The 22,167-nt window shown below is 49.2% G+C and overlaps 1 protein-coding gene across 1 annotated transcript in view; it reads left to right on the top strand.

Moving 5' to 3' along the window:
- Positions 1-22,167, top strand: part of LOC140370066 (collagen alpha-1(XII) chain-like) — a 140,914-nt gene that overhangs the window by 71,634 nt on the left and 47,113 nt on the right. Inside the window, exons 15-18 of the mRNA XM_072457001.1 lie at positions 7,473-7,602; positions 7,681-7,820; positions 12,009-12,141; positions 20,870-21,018. Coding sequence (XP_072313102.1) covers positions 7,473-7,602; positions 7,681-7,820; positions 12,009-12,141; positions 20,870-21,018 — 552 coding nt within the window. The remainder of the gene's footprint in view (positions 1-7,472; positions 7,603-7,680; positions 7,821-12,008; positions 12,142-20,869; positions 21,019-22,167) is intronic.

Here is a 22,167-nt window from a genome sequence, read left to right as displayed (position 1 = left end):
ACACGAGACACGAGACACGAGACAAGAGACACGAGACAAGAGACACGAGACAAGAGACACGAGACACGAGACACGAGACAAGAGACACGAGACAAGAGACACGAGACACGAGACACGAGACACGAGACACGAGAATGAGACACGAGACAAGAGACACGAGACACGAGAATGAGACACGAGACACGAGACAAGAGACAAGAGACACGAGACACGAGACACGAGACACGAGAATGAGACACGAGAATGAGACACGAGACACGAGACAAGAGACACGAGACACGAGAATGAGACACGAGACAAGAGACACGAGACACGAGAATGAGACACGAGAATGAGACACGAGACAAGAGACACGAGAATGAGACACGAGAATGAGACACGAGACAAGAGAATGAGACACGAGACAAGAGACACGAGACACGAGAATGAGACACGAGACAAGAGACACGAGACACGAGAATGAGACACGAGACAAGAGACACGAGACACGAGACACGAGACAAGAGACAAGAGACACGAGACACGAGACAAGAGACAAGAGACAAGAGACACGAGACACGAGACACAAGACAAGAGACACGAGACACGAGAATAAGACACGAGACAAGAGACACGAGACACGAGACAAGAGACACGAGACACGAGAATGAGACACGAGACACGAGAATGAGACACGAGACAAGAGACACGAGAATGAGACACGAGAATGAGACACGAGACAAGAGACACGAGACACGAGACACGAGAATGAGACACGAGAATGAGACACGAGACAAGAGACACGAGACACGAGAATGAGACACGAGAATGAGACACGAGACAAGAGACACGAGACACGAGACAAGAGACAAGAGACAAGAGACACGAGACAAGAGACACGAGACACGAGACACGAGACACGAGAATAAGACACGAGACAAGAGACACGAGACACGAGACAAGAGACACGAGACACGAGAATGAGACACGAGACACGAGACACGAGACACGAGACACGAGACACGAGAATGAGACACGAGAATGAGACACGAGACAAGAGACACGAGACACGAGAATGAGACACGAGACACGAGAATGAGACACGAGAATGAGACACGAGACAAGAGACACGAGACACGAGACACGAGAATGAGACACGAGAATGAGACACGAGACACGAGACACGAGAATGAGACACGAGACAAGAGACACGAGACGAGAGACACGAGACACGAGAATGAGACACGAGACACGAGAATGAGACACGAGACACGAGAATGAGACACGAGACAAGAGACACGAGACACGAGAATGAGACACGAGACACGAGAATGAGACACGAGACAAGAGACACGAGACACGAGAATGAGACACGAGACAAGAGACACGAGACAAGAGACACGAGACACGAGACAAGAGACAAGAGACAAGAGACACGAGACACAAGACAAGAGACACGAGACACGAGACACGAGAATAAGACACGAGACAAGAGACACGAGACACGAGACAAGAGACACGAGACACGAGACAAGAGACAAGAGACACGAGACACGAGAATGAGACACGAGACACAAGAATAAGACACGAGACAAGAGACACGAGACACGAGACAAGAGACACGAGACACGAGAATGAGACACGAGACACGAGACACGAGAATGAGACACGAGACAAGAGACACGAGACACGAGAATGAGACACGAGACAAGAGACACGAGACAAGAGACACGAGACACGAGAATGAGACACGAGACAAGAGACACGAGACACGAGACAAGAGACAAGAGACACGAGACAAGAGACACGAGACACGAGACAAGAGACACGAGAATGAGACACGAGACAAGAGACACGAGACACGAGACAAGAGACACGATACACGAGAATGAGACACGAGACACGAGACAAGAGACACGAGAATGAGACACGAGACACGAGACAAGAGACACGAGACACGAGAATGAGACACGAGACAAGAGACACGAGAATGAGACACGAGAATGAGACACGAGACAAGAGACACGAGAATGAGACACGAGAATGAGACACGAGACAAGAGAATGAGACACGAGACAAGAGACACGAGACACGAGAATGAGACACGAGACAAGAGACACGAGACACGAGAATGAGACACGAGACAAGAGACACGAGACACGAGACACGAGACAAGAGACAAGAGACACGAGACACGAGACACGAGACAAGAGACAAGAGACAAGAGACACGAGACACAAGACAAGAGACACGAGACACGAGAATAAGACACGAGACAAGAGACACGAGACACGAGACAAGAGACACGAGACACGAGAATGAGACACGAGACACGAGACACGAGACACGAGAATGAGACACGAGACAAGAGACACGAGAATGAGACACGAGAATGAGACACGAGACAAGAGACACGAGACACGAGACACGAGAATGAGACACGAGAATGAGACACGAGACAAGAGACACGAGACACGAGAATGAGACACGAGAATGAGACACGAGACAAGAGACACGAGACACGAGACACGAGACAAGAGACAAGAGACAAGAGACACGAGACAAGAGACACGAGACACGAGACACGAGACACGAGAATAAGACACGAGACAAGAGACACGAGACACGAGACAAGAGACACGAGACACGAGAATGAGACACGAGACACGAGACACGAGACACGAGACACGAGAATGAGACACGAGAATGAGACACGAGACAAGAGACACGAGACACGAGACACGAGAATGAGACACGAGACACGAGAATGAGACACGAGAATGAGACACGAGACAAGAGACACGAGACACGAGACACGAGAATGAGACACGAGACAAGAGACAAGAGACACGAGACACGAGACACGAGACACGAGAATGAGACACGAGAATGAGACACGAGACACGAGAATGAGACACGAGACAAGAGACACGAGACGAGAGACACGAGACACGAGAATGAGACACGAGACACGAGAATGAGACACGAGACACGAGAATGAGACACGAGACAAGAGACACGAGACACGAGACAAGAGACACGAGACACGAGACACGAGACACGAGAATGAGACACGAGACAAGAGACACGAGACACGAGACAAGAGACACGAGACACGAGACAAGAGACACGAGACAAGAGACACGAGACACGAGACACGAGACACGAGAATGAGACACGAGAATGAGACACGAGACAAGAGACACGAGACACGAGAATGAGACACGAGACACGAGACACGAGACACGAGAATGAGACACGAGACACGGGACACGGGACACGAGAATGAGACACGAGACACGAGACAAGAGACACGAGACACGAGAATGAGACACAAGACAAGAGACACGAGATACGAGAATGAGACACGAGACAAGAGACAAGAGACACAAGAATGAGACACGAGACAAGAGACACGAGACACGAGACAAGAGACACGAGACACGAGACACGAGAATGAGATACGAGAATGAGACACGAGACACGAGACAAGAGACACGAGACACGAGACAAGAGACACGAGACACGAGAATGAGACACGAGACAAGAGACACGAGACACGAGAATGAGACACGAGAAAAGAGACACGAGACAAGAGACACGAGACACGAGAATGAGACACGAGACACGAGAATGAGACACGAGACAAGAGACACGAGACACGAGACACGAGACAAGAGACACGAGAATGAGACACAAGACAAGAGACACGAGACAAGAGACAAGAGACACGAGACACGAGAATGAGACACGAGACAAGAGACACGAGAATGAGACAAGAGACACGAGACACGAGACACAAGACACGAGAATGAGACACGAGACACGAGACAAGAGACACGAGACACGAGAATGAGACACGAGAATGAGACACGAGACAAGAGACACGAGACACGAGAATGAGACACGAGAATGAGACACGAGACAAGAGACACGAGAATGAGACACGAGAATGAGACACGAGACAAGAGAATTAGACACGAGACAAGAGACACGAGACACGAGACACGAGAAAGAGACACGAGACAAGAGACACGAGACACGAGAATGAGACACGGGACAAGAGACACGAGACACGAGACACGAGACAAGAGACACAAGACACGAGACACGAGACAAGAGACAAGAGACACGAGACACAAGACAAGAGACACGAGACACGAGACACGAGAATAAGACACGAGACAAGAGACACGAGACACGAGACAAGAGACACGAGACACGAGAATGAGACACGAGACACGAGAATGAGACACGAGACAAGAGACACGAGACACGAGAATGAGACACGAGAATGAGACACGAGACAAGAGACACGAGACACGAGAATGAGACACGAGACACGAGAATGAGACACGAGACAAGAGACACGAGACACGAGAATGAGACACGAGAATGAGACACGAGACAAGAGACACGAGAATGAGACACGAGAATGAGACACGAGACAAGAGAATGAGACACGAGACAAGAGACACGAGACACGAGAATGAGACACGAGACAAGAGACACGAGACACGAGAATGAGACACGAGACACGAGAATGAGACACGAGACAAGAGACACGAGACACGAGAATGAGACACGAGACAAGAGACACGAGACACGAGACACGAGACACGAGACAAGAGACACGAGACACGAGACACGAGACACGAGACAAGAGACAAGAGACAAGAGACACGAGACACGAGACACAAGACAAGAGACACGAGACACGAGAATAAGACACGAGACAAGAGACACGAGACACGAGACAAGAGACACGAGACACGAGAATGAGACACGAGACACGAGACACGAGACACGAGACACGAGAATGAGACACGAGACACGAGACAAGAGACAAGAGACACGAGACACGAGACAAGAGACACGAGACACGAGAATGAGACACGAGACACGAGAATGAGACACGAGAATGAGACACGAGACAAGAGACAAGAGACACGAGACACGAGACACGAGAATGAGACACGAGACACGAGACAAGAGACAAGAGACACGAGACACGAGACAAGAGACACGAGACACGAGAATGAGACACGAGAATGAGACACGAGACACGAGAATGAGACACGAGACAAGAGACACGAGACAAGAGACACGAGACAAGAGAATGAGACACGAGACACGAGACACGAGAATGAGACACGAGACACGAGACACGAGACAAGAGACACGAGACAAGAGACACGAGACAAGAGACACGAGACACGAGACACGAGACAAGAGACACGAGACAAGAGACACGAGACACGAGACACGAGACACGAGAATGAGACACGAGACAAGAGACACGAGACACGAGAATGAGACACGAGACACGAGACAAGAGACAAGAGACACGAGACACGAGACACGAGACACGAGAATGAGACACGAGAATGAGACACGAGACAAGAGACACGTTTCTCCTGTTTTACAACTTTAAGCAAAACGAGTTTTTACAATGAGCCAGAAACAAGATGAAATGTGGATTATGTCCAACAATGAAGACGCCATGTCTTCCTCTGACCTCTTCCTCTGACCTCATCCTCTGACTTCATCCTCTGACCTCTTCCTCTGACCTCTTCCTCTGACCTCATCCTCTGACTTCATCCTCTGACCTCTTCCTCTGACCTCTTCCTCTGACCTCTTCCTCTGACCTCTTCCTCTGACCTCTTCCTCTGACCTCTTCTTTTGACTTCATCCTCTGACCTCTTCCTCTGACCTCTTCCTCTGACCTCATCCTCTGACTTCATCCTCTGACCTCTTCCTCTGACCTCTTCCTCTGACCTCTTCCTCTGACCTCTTCCTCTGACCTCTTCCTCTGACCTCATCCTCTGACTTCATCCTCTGACCTCTTCCTCTGACCTCTTCCTCTGACCTCTTCCTCTGACCTCTTCCTCTGACCTCATCCTCTGACCTCTTCCTCTGACCTCTTCCTCTGACCTCTTCCTCTGACCTCTTCCTCTGACCTCTTCCTCTGACCTCTTCCTCTGACCTCTTCTTTTGACTTCATCCTCTGACCTCTTCCTCTGACCTCTTCCTCTGACCTCTTCCTCTGACCTCTTCCTCTGACCTCATCCTCTGACCTCATCCTCTGACCTCTTCCTCTGACCTCTTCCTCTGACCTCTTCCTCTGACCTCTTCCTCTGACCTCTTCTTTTGACTTCATCCTCTGACCTCTTCCTCTGACCTCTTCCTCTGACCTCTTCCTCTGACCTCTTCCTCTGACCTCTTCCTCTGACTTCATCCTCTGACCTCTTCCTCTGACCTCTTCCTCTGACCTCTTCCTCTGACCTCTTCCTCTGACCTCTTCCTCTGACCTCTTCTTTTGACTTCATCCTCTGACCTCTTCCTCTGACCTCTTCCTCTGACCTCATCCTCTGACTTCATCCTCTGACCTCTTCCTCTGACCTCTTCCTCTGACCTCTTCCTCTGACCTCTTCCTCTGACCTCTTCCTCTGACCTCATCCTCTGACTTCATCCTCTGACCTCTTCCTCTGACCTCTTCCTCTGACCTCTTCCTCTGACCTCTTCCTCTGACCTCTTCCTCTGACCTCTTCCTCTGACCTCATCCTCTGACCTCTTCCTCTGACCTCTTCCTCTGACCTCTTCCTCTGACCTCTTCCTCTGACCTCTTCCTCTGACCTCTTCCTCTGACCTCTTCTTTTGACTTCATCCTCTGACCTCTTCCTCTGACCTCTTCCTCTGACCTCTTCCTCTGACCTCTTCCTCTGACCTCATCCTCTGACCTCATCCTCTGACCTCTTCCTCTGACCTCTTCCTCTGACCTCTTCCTCTGACCTCTTCCTCTGACCTCTTCTTTTGACTTCATCCTCTGACCTCTTCCTCTGACCTCTTCCTCTGACCTCTTCCTCTGACCTCTTCCTCTGACCTCTTCCTCTGACCTCTTCTTTTGACTTCATCCTCTGACCTCTTCCTCTGACCTCTTCCTCTGACCTCTTCCTCTGACCTCTTCCTCTGACCTCTTCCTCTGACCTCATCCTCTGACCTCTTCCTCTGACCTCTTTCTCTGACCTCTTCCTCTGACCTCATCCTCTGACCTCATCCTCTGACCTCTTCCTCTGACCTCTTCCTCTGACCTCTTTCTCTGACCTCTTCCTCTGACCTCATCCTCTGACCTCATCCTCTGACCTCTTCCTCTGACCTCTTTCTCTGACCTCTTCCTCTGACCTCATCCTCTGACCTCATCCTCTGACCTCTTCCTCTGACCTCTTTCTCTGACCTCTTCCTCTGACCTCTTCCTCTGACCTCATCCTCTGACCTCATCCTCTGACCTCTTCCTCTGACCTCTTTCTCTGACCTCTTCCTCTGACCTCATCCTCTGACCTCTTCCTCTGACCTCTTCCTCTGACCTCATCCTCTGACCTCATCCTCTGACCTCATCCTCTGACCTCCTCCCCTCTGGCCCCTCTGGCCCCTCCCCTCTGGCCCCTCCTCCTCCGCTCTGGCTCCTCCCCTCACACGCCTCCTCTCTCTTGCAGATGGAGGTAGGAGGAGACGTCACGGTCACAGTCCTGACCAGTCTCCTCTCTCAGACTGAGTACGACGTCGCTGTGACTCCCGTTTACGACGAGGGGCCCACTGCACCCATGCTCAACAGCGCCATCACTGGTCAGACCACACCCCTGCCCCCGCCCCCTCCCACAGGGCCCCACCCGCCTCTCTCTCACGCTGTGTCTCATGTTCCAGACGTGGTTCCGGCTCCTAAGAACCTGCGTTTCTCGGAGGTGACGCAGACGTCGTTCAGAGCGACGTGGGAACACGGCGCTCCAGACGTCGCCCTCTACAGGCTCGGATGGACCAGGGCGGGACAGACCGAGCCCAAATTTGTAAGAGTTCATTTGTTTTGTTTCCACGGCGACACGTGATCGTTCTGGAGCGTCTCACTTCAGCCTCTTTTAGATTTGTTTTGTCAGTGAAAAATGCAGGAAACTAGTTTCTCCTTCACCTTTTTGTCCGACCTGCTGAGCACAAGAACATATACAATAATGTAGAGAGGACGTGGATCAGTCCCTGAAGCGTCTCTCCAGAGCGGACAGAGTGTCCTGCAGGGGACAGGGACAGAGTGTCCTGCAGGGGACAGGGACAGAGTGTCCTGCAGGGGACAGGGACAGAGTGTCCTGCAGGGGACAGGGACAGAGTGTCCTGCAGGGGACAGAGAGTCCTGCAGGGGACAGAGTGTCCTGCAGGGGACAGCGGCCGGGTGTCCTGCAAGGGACAGGGACAGAGTGTCCTGCAGGGGACAGAGTGTCCTGCAGGGGACAGGGACAGAGTGTCCTGCAGGGGACAGAGTGTCCTGCAGGGGGCGACACTCATGGTCCAGCATAGATGTGAATCTAGCCAGGACCCTTCTGTCCCCCACCTCCTGCACCGAGTCCAGAGGACAGTCCAGGACGGAGCTTTGTCCAGCCTCTTCCTCTCCCTCTGTGATGACCACACCTACAGGAGCTGATGCACCACAGAGGAGGAGAAGGTCTTCAGGAGTGGCCCTGTCAGGAGTGGCCCTGTCAGGAGCGGCCCTGTCAGGAGCGGCCCTGTCACTCCAAAAGACCTGAGTCTCCTCAGGAGGTGGAGCCGACTCTGGCTCTTCCTGTTCAGTCTGTGTTATGAGTCCAGTCTGTGGTTCAGATGAAACACCAGGTCCTTGTATGAGTCACTGTCTCAATGTCCCGTCCCTGGTGAGGGGGGCGTGGCCTGTCCCGTCCCTGGATGTTCACTGGTGAGGGGGGCGCGGCCTGTCCCGTCCCTGGATGTTCACTGGTGAGAGGGGCGTGGCCTCTGTGGAAGTCCACCACCATCTCCTTGGTCTTCCCCGCGTTGATGAGGAGGAGGTTCCACAAAGTTCTGCTCCAGTCCTCTGTCCTCTGTCCTCTGTCCTCCACATCATCGTCGTCCGTGATGAGTCCGATGATGGTCAGAGTGGTCAGAGAACTTCTGCAGGACACAGCAGTGTAGAGGGTGAAGAGAAAGGGCGCGAGGACAGTGCCCTGGGGGCGGCCACACTGCAGGTCCTCCACACTGCAGGTCCTCCACACTGCAGGTCCTCCACACTGCAGGTCCTCCACACTGCAGGTCCTCCACACTGCAGGTCCTCCACACTGCAGGTCCTCCACACTGCAGGTCCTCCACACTGCAGGTCCTCCACACTGCAGGTCCCTCACACTGCAGGTCCCTCACACTGCAGGTCCCCCACACTGCAGGTCCCCCACACTGCAGGTCCCTCACACTGCAGGTCCCTCACACTGCAGGTCCCTCACACTGCAGGTCCTCCACACTGCAGGTCCCTCACACTGCAGGTCCCTCACACTGCAGGTCCCCCACACTGCAGGTCCCTCACACTGCAGGTCCCTCACACTGCAGGTCCCTCACACTGCAGGTCCCTCACACTGCAGGTCCTCACACTGCAGGTCCTCACACTGCAGGTCCCCCACACTGCAGGTCCGATTGTCAGACACACAGTTCCGGGCTCTCACAAACTGGGGTCGGTCTGTGAGGTCGTCCAGGATCCACTCTGCAGGTCGTACTCCACACCAGCCGTCTCCAGCTTGTCCCTCAGGAGCTGATGGTGTTGAAGGCGCTGGAGAGATGAAAGAACAGGATCCTCACAGAGCTGCCAGGCTTTTCCAGGTGAGAGAGAGAGCGGTGCAGCAGGAGATGACGGCGTCCTCCACTCCGATGCCAGGACGTATGCAAACTGCAGCGGGTCCATGGCTGAGCTCACGGTGGAGCGGAGGTGGTCCAGGACCAGCTCCAGTGTCTTCATCAGGACGTGAGAGACACCGGCCTGAAGCTGTTGAGGTCCAGACAGGAGGTCTTCAGACCTGTGGTACCAGACAGGAGGTCTTCAGACCTGTGGTACCAGACAGGAGATCTTCAGACCTGTGGTACCAGACAGGAGGTCTTCAGACCTGTGGTACCAGACAGGAGATCTTCAGACCTGTGGTACCAGACAGGAGGTCTTCAGACCTGTGGTACCAGACAGGAGATCTTCAGACCTGTGGTACCAGACAGGAGGTCTTCAGACCTGTGGTACCAGACAGGAGGTCTTCAGACCTGTGGTACCAGACAGGAGGTCTTCAGACCTGTGGTACCAGACAGGAGGTCTTCAGACCTGTGGTTCCAGACAGGAGGTCTTCAGACCTGTGGTACCAGACAGGAGGTCTTCAGACCTGTGGTACCAGCCTCAGCTTCAGGCTCATGTTGAAGACATGCTCCATAACTCCACACAGTTCATCTGCAGGACTTAAGGAGCAGGAGCTGATGTAGAGCCAGGACTAACCCTAAGTACTGATAGGATCCGGAAATCACACCAAGGGTTTATTTATCATTTATTTATTGTCCATGGACAGAGGGAATAGAAAGTGTTCTTGTGGCGGGACGTCCTGGTGCGTCAGCGCCCTCTGCAGGACGAGAGGTGTCACAACATAGAACAAACAGATATTTAATTCAATGAAACAAAACCACATTTGTTCTTTGCTTTTCTCCGGCACATTTTGTGAGTTTGTGTCGGCTGTGAGTAAAGCCCCGTTTATGAGTCCCAGAGCGTGGCCACGCCCAGCTCTGCACTGAACACTCGAGGCTTTTTTCAATTAGACGCGTCATTATTAAAGTCAACAGTGTTTGAAGTTTGCCCCAGAGTTATGGACCATCAAAGTGTTATTATCATTAAACCATCAAACTTTACTCTTTTTATTGCTCACATTTTAACAAAGATCTAATTTCCTAAGATCCAATTATGGTCCAATAATGGTCCCATGATGGTCCCATAAAGGTCCCATGATGGTCCCATGATGGTCCCATGATAGTCCCATGATGGTCCAATAATGGTCCCATGATGGTCCCAAGATGGTCCAATAATGGTCCAATAATGGTCCCATGATGGTCCCACGATGGTCCCATGATGGTCCCATGATGGTCCAATAATGGTCCCATGATGGTCCCAAGATGGTCCAATAATGGTCCCATGATGGTCCCATGATGGTCCCATGATGGTCCAATAATGGTCCCATGATGGTCCCATGATGGTCCCATGATGGTCCAATAATGGTCCCATGATGGTCCCATAATGGTCCAATGATGGTCCCATGATTGTCCCATGATGGTCCCATGATGGTCCCATAATGGTCCAATAATGGTCCCATGATTGTCCCATGATGGTCCCATGATGGTCCCATAATGGTCCAATAATGGTCCCATGATGGTCCCATGATGGTCCCATAATGGTCCAATAATGGTCCAATAATGGTCCCATGATGGTCCCATGATGGTCCCATAATGGTCCAATAATGGTCCCATGATGGTCCCATGATGGTCCCATAATGGTCCAATAATGGTCCCATGATGGTCCCATGATGGTCCCATGATGGTCCAATAATGGTCCCATGATGGTCCCATAATGGTCCAATGATGGTCCCATGATTGTCCCATGATGGTCCCATGATGGTCCCATAATGGTCCAATAATGGTCCCATGATTGTCCCATGATGGTCCCATGATGGTCCCATAATGGTCCAATAATGGTCCCATGATGGTCCCATGATGGTCCCATAATGGTCCAATAATGGTCCAATAATGGTCCCATGATGGTCCCATGATGGTCCCATAATGGTCCAATAATGGTCCCATGATGGTCCCATGATGGTCCCATAATGGTCCAATAATGGTCCCATGATGGTCCCATGATGGTCCCATAATGGTCCAATAATGGTCCCATGATGGTCCCATGATGGTCCCATAATGGTCCAATAATGGTCCAATAATGGTCCCATGATGGTCCCATGATGGTCCCATAATGGTCCAATAATGGTCCCATGATGGTCCCATGATGGTCCCATGATGGTCCCATTGTTCCAGCAAGACTCAAGATCCATCAGACCTGCCAAAAAAACTCATCCAGACCTTATATGGCTCTGGTTTGGACCTGGTTCAGACCCGGTCCAGACCTAGTCCAATCCCGGTTCAGACCCGGTCCAGACCTAGTCCAATCCCGGTTCAGACCACATTGTTCTGTTTTCCAGGCCATCCTGAACGCAGACGAGACGAGCCACGTTCTGCCGGACCTGGACTCGGACACAAAGTATTCTGTGACTGTGACGGCCATTTACCCCGACAAGTCCGAGAGCGAGGACCTGATGGGTGACGAGCGCACACGTAGGTCACACCTACATGTAACACACACACCTGTCCATGTAACACACACACACACACACACACCTACATGTAACACACACACCTGTCCATGTAACACACACACACACACACACCTACATGTAACACACACACCTACATGTAACACACACACCTGTCCATGTAACACACACACACACACACACACCTACATGTAACACACACACCTGTCCATGTAACACACACACACACACACACCTACATGTAACACACACACCTACATGTAACACACACACCTACATGTAACACACACACACCTGTCCATGTAACACACACACCTACATGTAACACACACACACACCTACATGTAACACACACACCTACATGTAACACACACACCTACATGTAACACACACACCTACATGTAACACACACACCTGTCCATGTAACACACACACCTACATGTAACACACACACACACACACACACCTACATGTAACACACACACCTACATGTAACACACACATCTACATGTAATACACACACCTGTCCATGTAACACACACACCTACATGTAACACACACACACACCTACATGTAACACACACATCTACATGTAACACACACACCTGTCCATGTAACACACACACCTACATGTAACACACACACCTACATGTAACACACACACCTGTCCATGTAACACACACACCTACATGTAACACACACACCTACATGTAACACACACACCTGTCCATGTAACACATACACCTGTCCATGTAACACACACACCTACATGTAACACACCTACATGTAACACACACACCTACATGTAACACACACACACACACCTACATGTAACACACACACACCTGTCCATGTAACACACACACACCTACATGTAACACACACACCTACATGTAACACACACACCTGTCCATGTAACACACACACACACACACCTACATGTAACACACCTACATGTAACACACACACACACACCTGTCCATGTAACACACACACCTACATGTAACACACCTACATGTAACACTCACACCTACATGTAACACACACACACACCTACATGTAACACACACACCTACATGTAATACACACACCTACATGTAACACACACACCTACATGTAACACTCACACCTACATGTAACACACACACCTACATGTAACACACACACCTACATGTAACACTCACACCTACATGTAACACACACACCTACATGTAACACTCACACCTACATGTAACACACACCTACATGTAACACACACACACACACACACACACACCTACATGTAACACACACACCAGCATGTAACACACACACCTACATGTAACACACACACACACACACCTACCTGTAACACACACACACACCTACCTGTAACACACACACCTACATGTAACACACACACCTGTCCATGTAACACACACACACACACACCTACATGTAAACACACACACACCTACATGTAACACACACACCTACATGTAACACACACACCTGTCCATGTAACACACACACACCTACATGTAACACACACACACCTACATGAAACACACACACCTGTCCATGTAACACACACCAGCATTTAACACACACACCAGTCCATGTAACACACACACCAACATGTAACACACACACCTGTCTATGTAACACACACACCTGTCCATGTAACACACACACCAACATGTAACACACACACCAACATGTAACACACACACCTGTCTATGTAACACACACACCTACATGTAACACACACACCAACATGTAACACACACACCTGTCCATGTAACACACACACACACCTGTCCATGTAACACACACACACCTGTCCATGTAACACATTTTGCATTGTTGTTGTTGTTGTGTATTCTGTGCATTGTTATTTAATCTTTCATTGTCAAAATAAAGCTGCACATTTGATCACATGATTAAAATGATTGACTGAATCAGAACAGATTTGATGTCGTGTGGTCAGGGCAACAAAGGCGAGCGGTGATTGGCCAATCAAATCTAAAATGACTGCGTGTCACAACTATATTTAAATCAGCTCGTTCTCCCTCTTCTGCTGCTGAAGCCTCTACAGGCGCTGAGCAGTACTGCAGGAAGCTCGGTGCTTCTTCTCCTTCAGCTGCTCAGCCTGTGGGCGTGTCCATGTAGATGCATCTGTGGGCGTGTCATGTTGATGCATCTGTGGGCGTGTCTCTGTGGGCGTGTCTCTGTGGACCTGTCCATGTAGATGCATCTGTGGACGTGTCTCTGTGGGCGTGTCTCTGTGGACCTGTCCATGTAGATGCATCTGTGGACGTGTCTCTGTGGGCGTGTCTCTGTGGACCTGTCCATGTAGATGCATCTGTGGACGTGTCTCTGTGGGCGTGTCTCTGTGGACCTGTCCATGTAGATGCATCTGTGGGCGTGTCTCTGTGGGCGTGTCTCTGTGGACCTGTCCATGTAGATGCATCTGTGGACGTGTCTCTGTGGGCGTGTCTCTGTGGACCTGTCCATGTAGATGCATCTGTGGACGTGTCTCTGTGGGCGTGTCTCTGTGGACCTGTCCATGTAGATGCATCTGTGGACGTGTCTCTGTGGGCGTGTCTCTGTGGACCTGTCCATGTAGATGCATCTGTGGACGTGTCTCTGTGGGCGTGTCTCTGTGGACCTGTCCATGTAGATGCATCTGTGGGCGTGTCTCTGTGGGCGTGTCTCTGTGGACCTGTCCATGTAGATGCATCTGTGGACGTGTCTCTGTGGGCGTGTCTCTGTGGACCTGTCCATGTAGATGCATCTGTGGACGTGTCTCTGTGGGCGTGTCTCTGTGGACCTGTCCATGTAGATGCATCTGTGGACGTGTCTCTGTGGGCGTGTCTCTGTGGACCTGTCCATGTAGATGCATCTGTGGACGTGTCTCTGTGGGCGTGTCTCTGTGGACCTGTCCATGTAGATGCATCTGTGGACGTGTCTCTGTGGACGTGTCCATGTAAATGCATCTGTGGACGTGTCTCTGTGGACGTGTCCATGTAAATGCATCTGTGGGCGTGTCTCTGTGGACCTGTCCATGTAGATGCATCTGTGGACGTGTCTGTGGACGTGTCCATGTAAATGCATCTGTGGGCGTGTCTCTGTAGACGTGTCCATGTAGATTGTGATGTGTGTAACCGTAGTAACACAATTCTCTGACTCTCTGCAGTGCTGACGGCTCCAGTGGGTAGGTCTTTAAACAGTCTTTAAACAGTCTCAAAACAGTCTTTAAACAGTCTTTAAACAGTCTTTAAACAGTTTAAACTCATTCATCCATTTATCATCTGTTTAATGTGGAGCATGTGAGCGCTGAGGAGGCTGGACTCTCAAAACACTCTTTAAACAGTCTTTAAACAGGCTTAAAACAGTCTTTAAACAGTCTCTAAACAGGCTTAAAACAGTCTTTAAACAGTCTCTAAACAGTCTTTAAACAGTCTTTAAACAGTCTCAAAACACTCTTTAAACAGTCTTTAAACAGGCTTAAAACAGTCTTTAAACAGTCTCTAAACAGGCTTAAAACAGTCTTTAAACAGTCTCTAAACAGGCTTTAAACAGTCTTTAAACAGTCTCTAAACAGTCTTTAAACAGTCTTTAAACAGTCTTTAAACAGTCTCAAAACAGTCTTTAAACAGTCTTTAAACAGTCTCAAAACAGTCTTTAAACAGTCTTTAAACAGGCTTTAAACAGTCTCTAAACAGTCTTTAAACAGTCTTTAAACAGTCTTTAAACAGTCTTTAAACAGTCTTTAAACAGTCTCAAAACAGTCTTTAAACAGTCTTTAAACAGTCTTTAAACAGTCTTTAAACAGTCTCAAAACAGTTTCAAAACAGGCTTTAAACAGTCTTTAATGTAAACAGTCTTTAAACAGTCTTTAAACAGTCTTTAAACAGTCTCAAAACAGTCTTTAAACAGTCTTTAAACAGTCTTTAAACAGTTTAAACTCATTCATCCATTTATCATCTGTTTAATGTGGAGCATGTGAGCGCTGAGGAGGCTGGACTCTCAAAACACTCTTTAAACAGTCTTTAAACAGGCTTAAAACAGTCTTTAAACAGTCTCTAAACAGGCTTAAAACAGTCTTTAAACAGTCTCTAAACAGGCTTTAAACAGTCTTTAAACACTCTCTAAACAGTCTTTAAACAGTCTTTAAACAGTCTCAAAACACTCTTTAAACAGTCTTTAAACAGGCTTAAAACAGTCTTTAAACAGTCTCTAAACAGGCTTAAAACAGTCTTTAAACAGTCTCTAAACAGGCTTTAAACAGTCTTTAAACAGTCTCTAAACAGTCTTTAAACAGTCTTTAAACAGTCTTTAAACAGTCTCAAAACAGTCCTTAAACAGTCTTTAAACAGTCTCAAAACAGTCTTTAAACAGTCTTTAAACAGGCTTTAAACAGTCTCTAAACAGTCTTTAAACAGTCTTTAAACAGTCTTTAAACAGTCTTTAAACAGTCTCAAAACACTCTTTAAACAGTCTTTAAACAGTCTTTAAACAGTCTTTAAACAGTCTCAAAACAGTCTCAAAACAGGCTTTAAACAGTCTTTAATGTAAACAGTCTTTAAACAGTCTTTAAACAGTCTTTAAACAGTCTCAAAACAGTCTTTAAACAGTCTTTAAACAGTCTTTAAACAGTTTAAACTCATTCATCCATTTATCATCTGTTTAATGTGGAGCATGTGAGCGCTGAGGAGGCTGGACTCTCAAAACACTCTTTAAACAGTCTTTAAACAGGCTTAAAACAGTCTTTAAACAGGCTTAAAACAGTCTCTAAACAGTCTTTAAACAGGCTTAAAACAGTCTTTAAACAGTCTCTAAACAGGCTTAAAACAGTCTTTAAACAGTCTCTAAACAGGCTTTAAACAGTCTTTAAACAGTCTCTAAACAGTCTTTAAACAGTCTTTAAACAGTCTTTAAACAGTCTCAAAACAGTCTTTAAACAGTCTTTAAACAGTCTCAAAACAGTCTTTAAACAGTCTTTAAACAGGCTTTAAACAGTCTCTAAACAGTCTTTAAACAGTCTTTAAACAGTCTTTAAACAGTCTCAAAACAGTCTTTAAACAGTCTTTAAACAGTCTTTAAACAGTCTCAAAACAGTCTCAAAACAGGCTTTAAACAGTCTTTAATTTAAACAGTCTTTAAACAGTCTTTAAACAGTCTTTAAACAGTCTCAAAACAGTCTTTAAACAGTCTTTAAACAGGCTTCAAACAGTCTTTAAACGGTCTTCAAACAGTCTTTAAACAGTCTCTGAACAGTCTTTGAACAGTCTTCAAACAGTCTTTAAACAGTCTCTAAACAGTCTTTGAACAGTCTCTAAACAGGCTTCAAACAGTCTTTAAACAGTCTTTAAACAGAATTAAAAAGGGTCTTTCAACAGTATTAAAACATTGTTAAAACAGCCTATGAACAGTATAAACAGGACTAAAACAGTCTAAAAACAGTCTTAAAACAATATTTAACAGTATCTAGTGAAATAGATCGTTTTTACAGGTCCAGTGGGTCACATGGGTCACATGGGTCACATGGTCACATGGGTCACATGGGTCACATGGTCACATGGGTCACATGGTCACATGGGTCACATGGGTCACATGGGTCACATGGGTCACATGGGTCACATTGTCACATGGGTCACATGGGTCACATGGGTCACATGGTCACATGGTCACATGGTCACATGGTCACATGGTCACATGGGTCACATGGTCACATGGGTCACATGGTCACATGGGTCACATGGGTCACATGGTCACATGGGTCACATGGGTCACATGGTCACATGGTCACATGGGTCACATGGTCACATGGGTCACATGGGTCACATGGTCACATGGGTCACATGGGTCACATGGTCACATGGGTCACATGGGTCACATGGTCACATGGTCACATGGGTCACATGGTCACATGGGTCACATGGGTCACATGGGTCACATGGGTCACATGGGTCACATTGTCACATGGGTCACATGGGTCACATGGGTCACATGGTCACATGGTCACATGGTCACATGGTCACATGGTCACATGGGTCACATGGGTTGCATGGGTCACATGGTCACATGGGTCACATGGGTCACATGGTCACATGGGTCACATGGTCACATGGGTCATACGGGTCACATGGGTCACATGGGTCACATGGGTCACATGGGTCACATGGTCACATGGGTCACATGGGTCACATGGGTCACATTGGTCACATGGGTCATATTGGTCATATTGGTCACATGGGTCACATGGTCACATGGTCACATGGTCACATTGGTCAAATGGATCACATGGGTCACATGGGTCACATGAGTCACATGGGTCACATGGGTCAAATGGGTCACATGGGTCATATTGTTCACATGGGTCACATGGGTCACATGGTCACATGGGTTACATGGGTCACATGGGTCACATGGGTCACATGGTCACATGGGTCACATGGGTCACATGGGTCACATGGGTCATATGGGTCACATGGGTCACATGGGTCACATGGTCACATGGTCACATGGTCACATGGGTCACATGGTCACATGGGTCATATTGGTCACATGGGTCACATGGGTCACATGGTCACATTGGTCACATGGGTCACATGGGTCACATGGATCACATGGATCACATGGTCACATGGGTCACATGGTCACATGGGTCATATTGGTCACATGGGTTACATGGGTCAAATTGGTCACATGGGTCACATGGATCACATGGATCACATGGATCACATGGGTCACATGGGTCACATGGGTCGTATTGGTCACATGGGTCACATGGGTCACATGGTCACATGGGTCACATGGGTCACATGGGTCACATGGTCACATGGGTCACATGGGTCACATGGGTCACATGGGTCACATGGGTCACATGGATCACATGGGTCATATTGGTCACATGGGTTACATGGGTCAAATTGGTCACATGGGTCACATGGATCACATGGATCACATGGATCACATGGGTCACATGGGTCACATGGGTCGTATTGGTCACATGGGTCACATGGGTCACATGGTCACATGGGTCACATGGGTCACATGGGTCACATGGGTCACATTGGTCACATGGGTCATATTGGTCATATTGGTCACATTGGTCACATGGGTCACATGGTCACATGGTCACATTGGTCACATGGATCACATGGGTCACATGAGTCACATGGGTCACATGGGTCACATGGGTCAAATGGGTCACATGGGTCACATGGTCACATGGTCACATGGGTCACATGGTCACATGGTAACATTGGTCACATGGGTCACATGGGTCACATGGGTCACATGGTCACATGGGTCACATGGTCACATGGTCACATGGTCACATTGGTCACATGGGTCACATGGGTCACATGGGTCACATTGGTCACATGGGTCATATTGGTCATATTGGTCACATGGGTCACATGGGTCACATGGATCACATGGGTCACATTGGTCACATGGGTCATATTGGTCATATTGGTCACATGGGTCACATGGGTCACATGGGTCACATGGGTCACATGGATCACATGGATCACATGGTCACATGGGTCACATGGTCACATGGGTCATATTGGTCACATGGGTCACATGGATCACATGGATCACATGGTCACATGGGTCACATGGTCACATGGGTCGTATTGGTCACATGGGTCACATGGGTCACATGGTCACATGGGTCACATGGGTCACATGGGTCACATGGATCACATGGGTCACATGGATCACATGGGTCACATTGGTCACATGGGTTATATTGGTCATATTGGTCATATTGGTCACATGGGTCACATGGGGCACATGGGTCACAAGGGGCACATGGGTCACATGGTCACATGGTCACATGGGTCACATGGGTCACATGGTCACATGGGTTACATGGGTCACATGGGTCACATGGTCACATGGGTCACATGGTCACATGGATCACATGGGTCACATGGTCACATGGTCACATGGGTCACATGGTTTACATGGGTCACATGGGTCACATGGTCACATGGGTTACATGGGTCACATGGGTCACATGGTCACATGGGTCACATGGTCACATGGGTCACATGGGTCATATTGGTCACATGGGTCACATGGATCACATGGGTCACATGGGTCATATTGGTCACATGGGTCACATGGATCACATGGGTCACATGGTCACATGGGTTACATGGGTCACATGGGTCACATGGCTCACATGGCTCACATGGTCACATGGGTCACATGGCTCACATGGCTCACATGGTCACATGGGTCACATGGTCACATGGGTCACATGGGTCATATTGGTCACATGGGTCACATGGATCACATGGGTCACATGGGTCATATTGGTCACATGGGTCACATGGATCACATGGGTCACATGGTCACATGGGTTACATGGGTCACATGGGTCACATGGCTCACATGGCTCACATGGTCACATGGGTCACATGGCTCACATGGGTCACATGGTCACATGGCTCACATGGTCACATGGGTCATATTGGTCACATGGTCACATGGGTTGTCTCTAAGAGTGTCCTCCAGCCCTCCTCAGATCTGTTTGTGTTTAATACTTTCATAACTTCATCCATTCAAACATCATCTTCACAGGATCATCTTCACCCTCGTCTTCTCGTTTCTCCCCCAAACTCTCTCCTCTCAGCTCCAGCTCAGCTCCTCATCCTCATTCATCCCTTCATCTTCTCCCTCCGCTCTCTTCTCTTTGTTCTAACTTCTCTCCTGTTCTCCATCAGTGCCCGCTCAGCCTCCTCAGAACCTGAACATCGTGAACACCTCGACCTCCACGCTGACGGCTCGCTGGGACGCCGCGCCCGGGAAAGTGCAGAACTACCGGGTCACGTACGTCCCTCTGGTGCTGCTGGAGGGAGAAGGACCTCAAACTGTGAGTGGGGCCTCAAACTGTGAGTGGGGCCTCAAACTGTGAGTGGGGCCTCGAACTGTGAGTGGGGCCTCAAACTGTGAGTGGGGCCTCAAACTGTGAGTGGGGCCAAAAGCACTGGAGACAGGAGACCTGGAGGAGGCTCATGTGTCTGAGGCTTTCTCTGTCACATTCTTCTGTCTGTGTTCACTGACTCATAAAGTGTCTGTTGCACAAGAGTTAATGGTCCTGAGGGTTGTTAGAAGTGTTTGTAGCTGGTTGTGATTCTCTGGTTGTGATTCTCTGGTTGTGATTCTCTGGTTGTGATTCTCTGGTTGTGATTCTCTGGTTGTGATTCTCTGGTTGGACATGTTTGTGATGTGTCCTTGGAGCGTCTCCAGAGGAATGTTTCCCAATGACCTCATGTTTGTGTTTGTGTTCATCTGCAAACAAACTGACTCAAAGAGAATGATCATGTTTTAAAGTTGTTTTTATTGGGTCAGCTGTCCCTGACAGGGTCAGCTGTCCCTGACAGCTGACCCTGTCAGCTGACCCTGGCAGCTGACCCTGGCAGCTGACCCTGGCAGCTGACCCTGGCAGCTGACCGCAGTAGTAGTTTGGTCAAATATAAAGTGGACTTCCCCCACTCTGTGATGGTGAAGCTGTTGGAGCTTCACGTTTGAGTGTCGACTTCCACGAGCGAGAGGTTTCCACATTGTTACTCCAGACTGTCCCATGAGTCTGTCCCTCTGCAGAGCCCATGAGTCTGTCCCTCTGCAGAGCCCATGAGTCTGTCCCTCTGCAGAGCCCATGTGTCTGTCCCTCTGCAGAGCCCATGTGTCTGTCCCTCTGCAGAGCCCATGAGTCTGTCCCTCTGCAGAGCCCATGTGTCTGTCCCTCTGCAGAGCCCATGAGTCTGTCCCTCTGCAGAGCCCATGAGTCTGTCCCTCTGCAGAGCCCATGAGTCTGTCCCTCTGCAGAGCCCATGTGTCTGTCCCTCTGCAGAGCCCATGAGTCTGTCCCTCTGCAGAGCCCATGAGTCTGTCCCTCTGCAGAGCCCATGAGTCTGTCCCTCTGCAGAGCCCATGAGTCTGTCCCTCTGCAGAGCCCATGAGTCTGTCCCTCTGCAGAGCCCATGAGTCTGTCCCTCTGCAGAGCCCATGTGTCTGTCCC

Source organism: Eucyclogobius newberryi, unplaced genomic scaffold, assembly GCF_026437365.1.
Source record: "Eucyclogobius newberryi isolate DKJ021-1_F unplaced genomic scaffold, fEucNew1.0.hap1 SCAF_207, whole genome shotgun sequence".
Classification (NCBI taxonomy): domain Eukaryota; kingdom Metazoa; phylum Chordata; class Actinopteri; order Gobiiformes; family Gobiidae; genus Eucyclogobius; species Eucyclogobius newberryi.
Note: the sequence above shows the minus strand (reverse complement) of the source record. Positions and strands in the feature narration are given on the sequence as shown.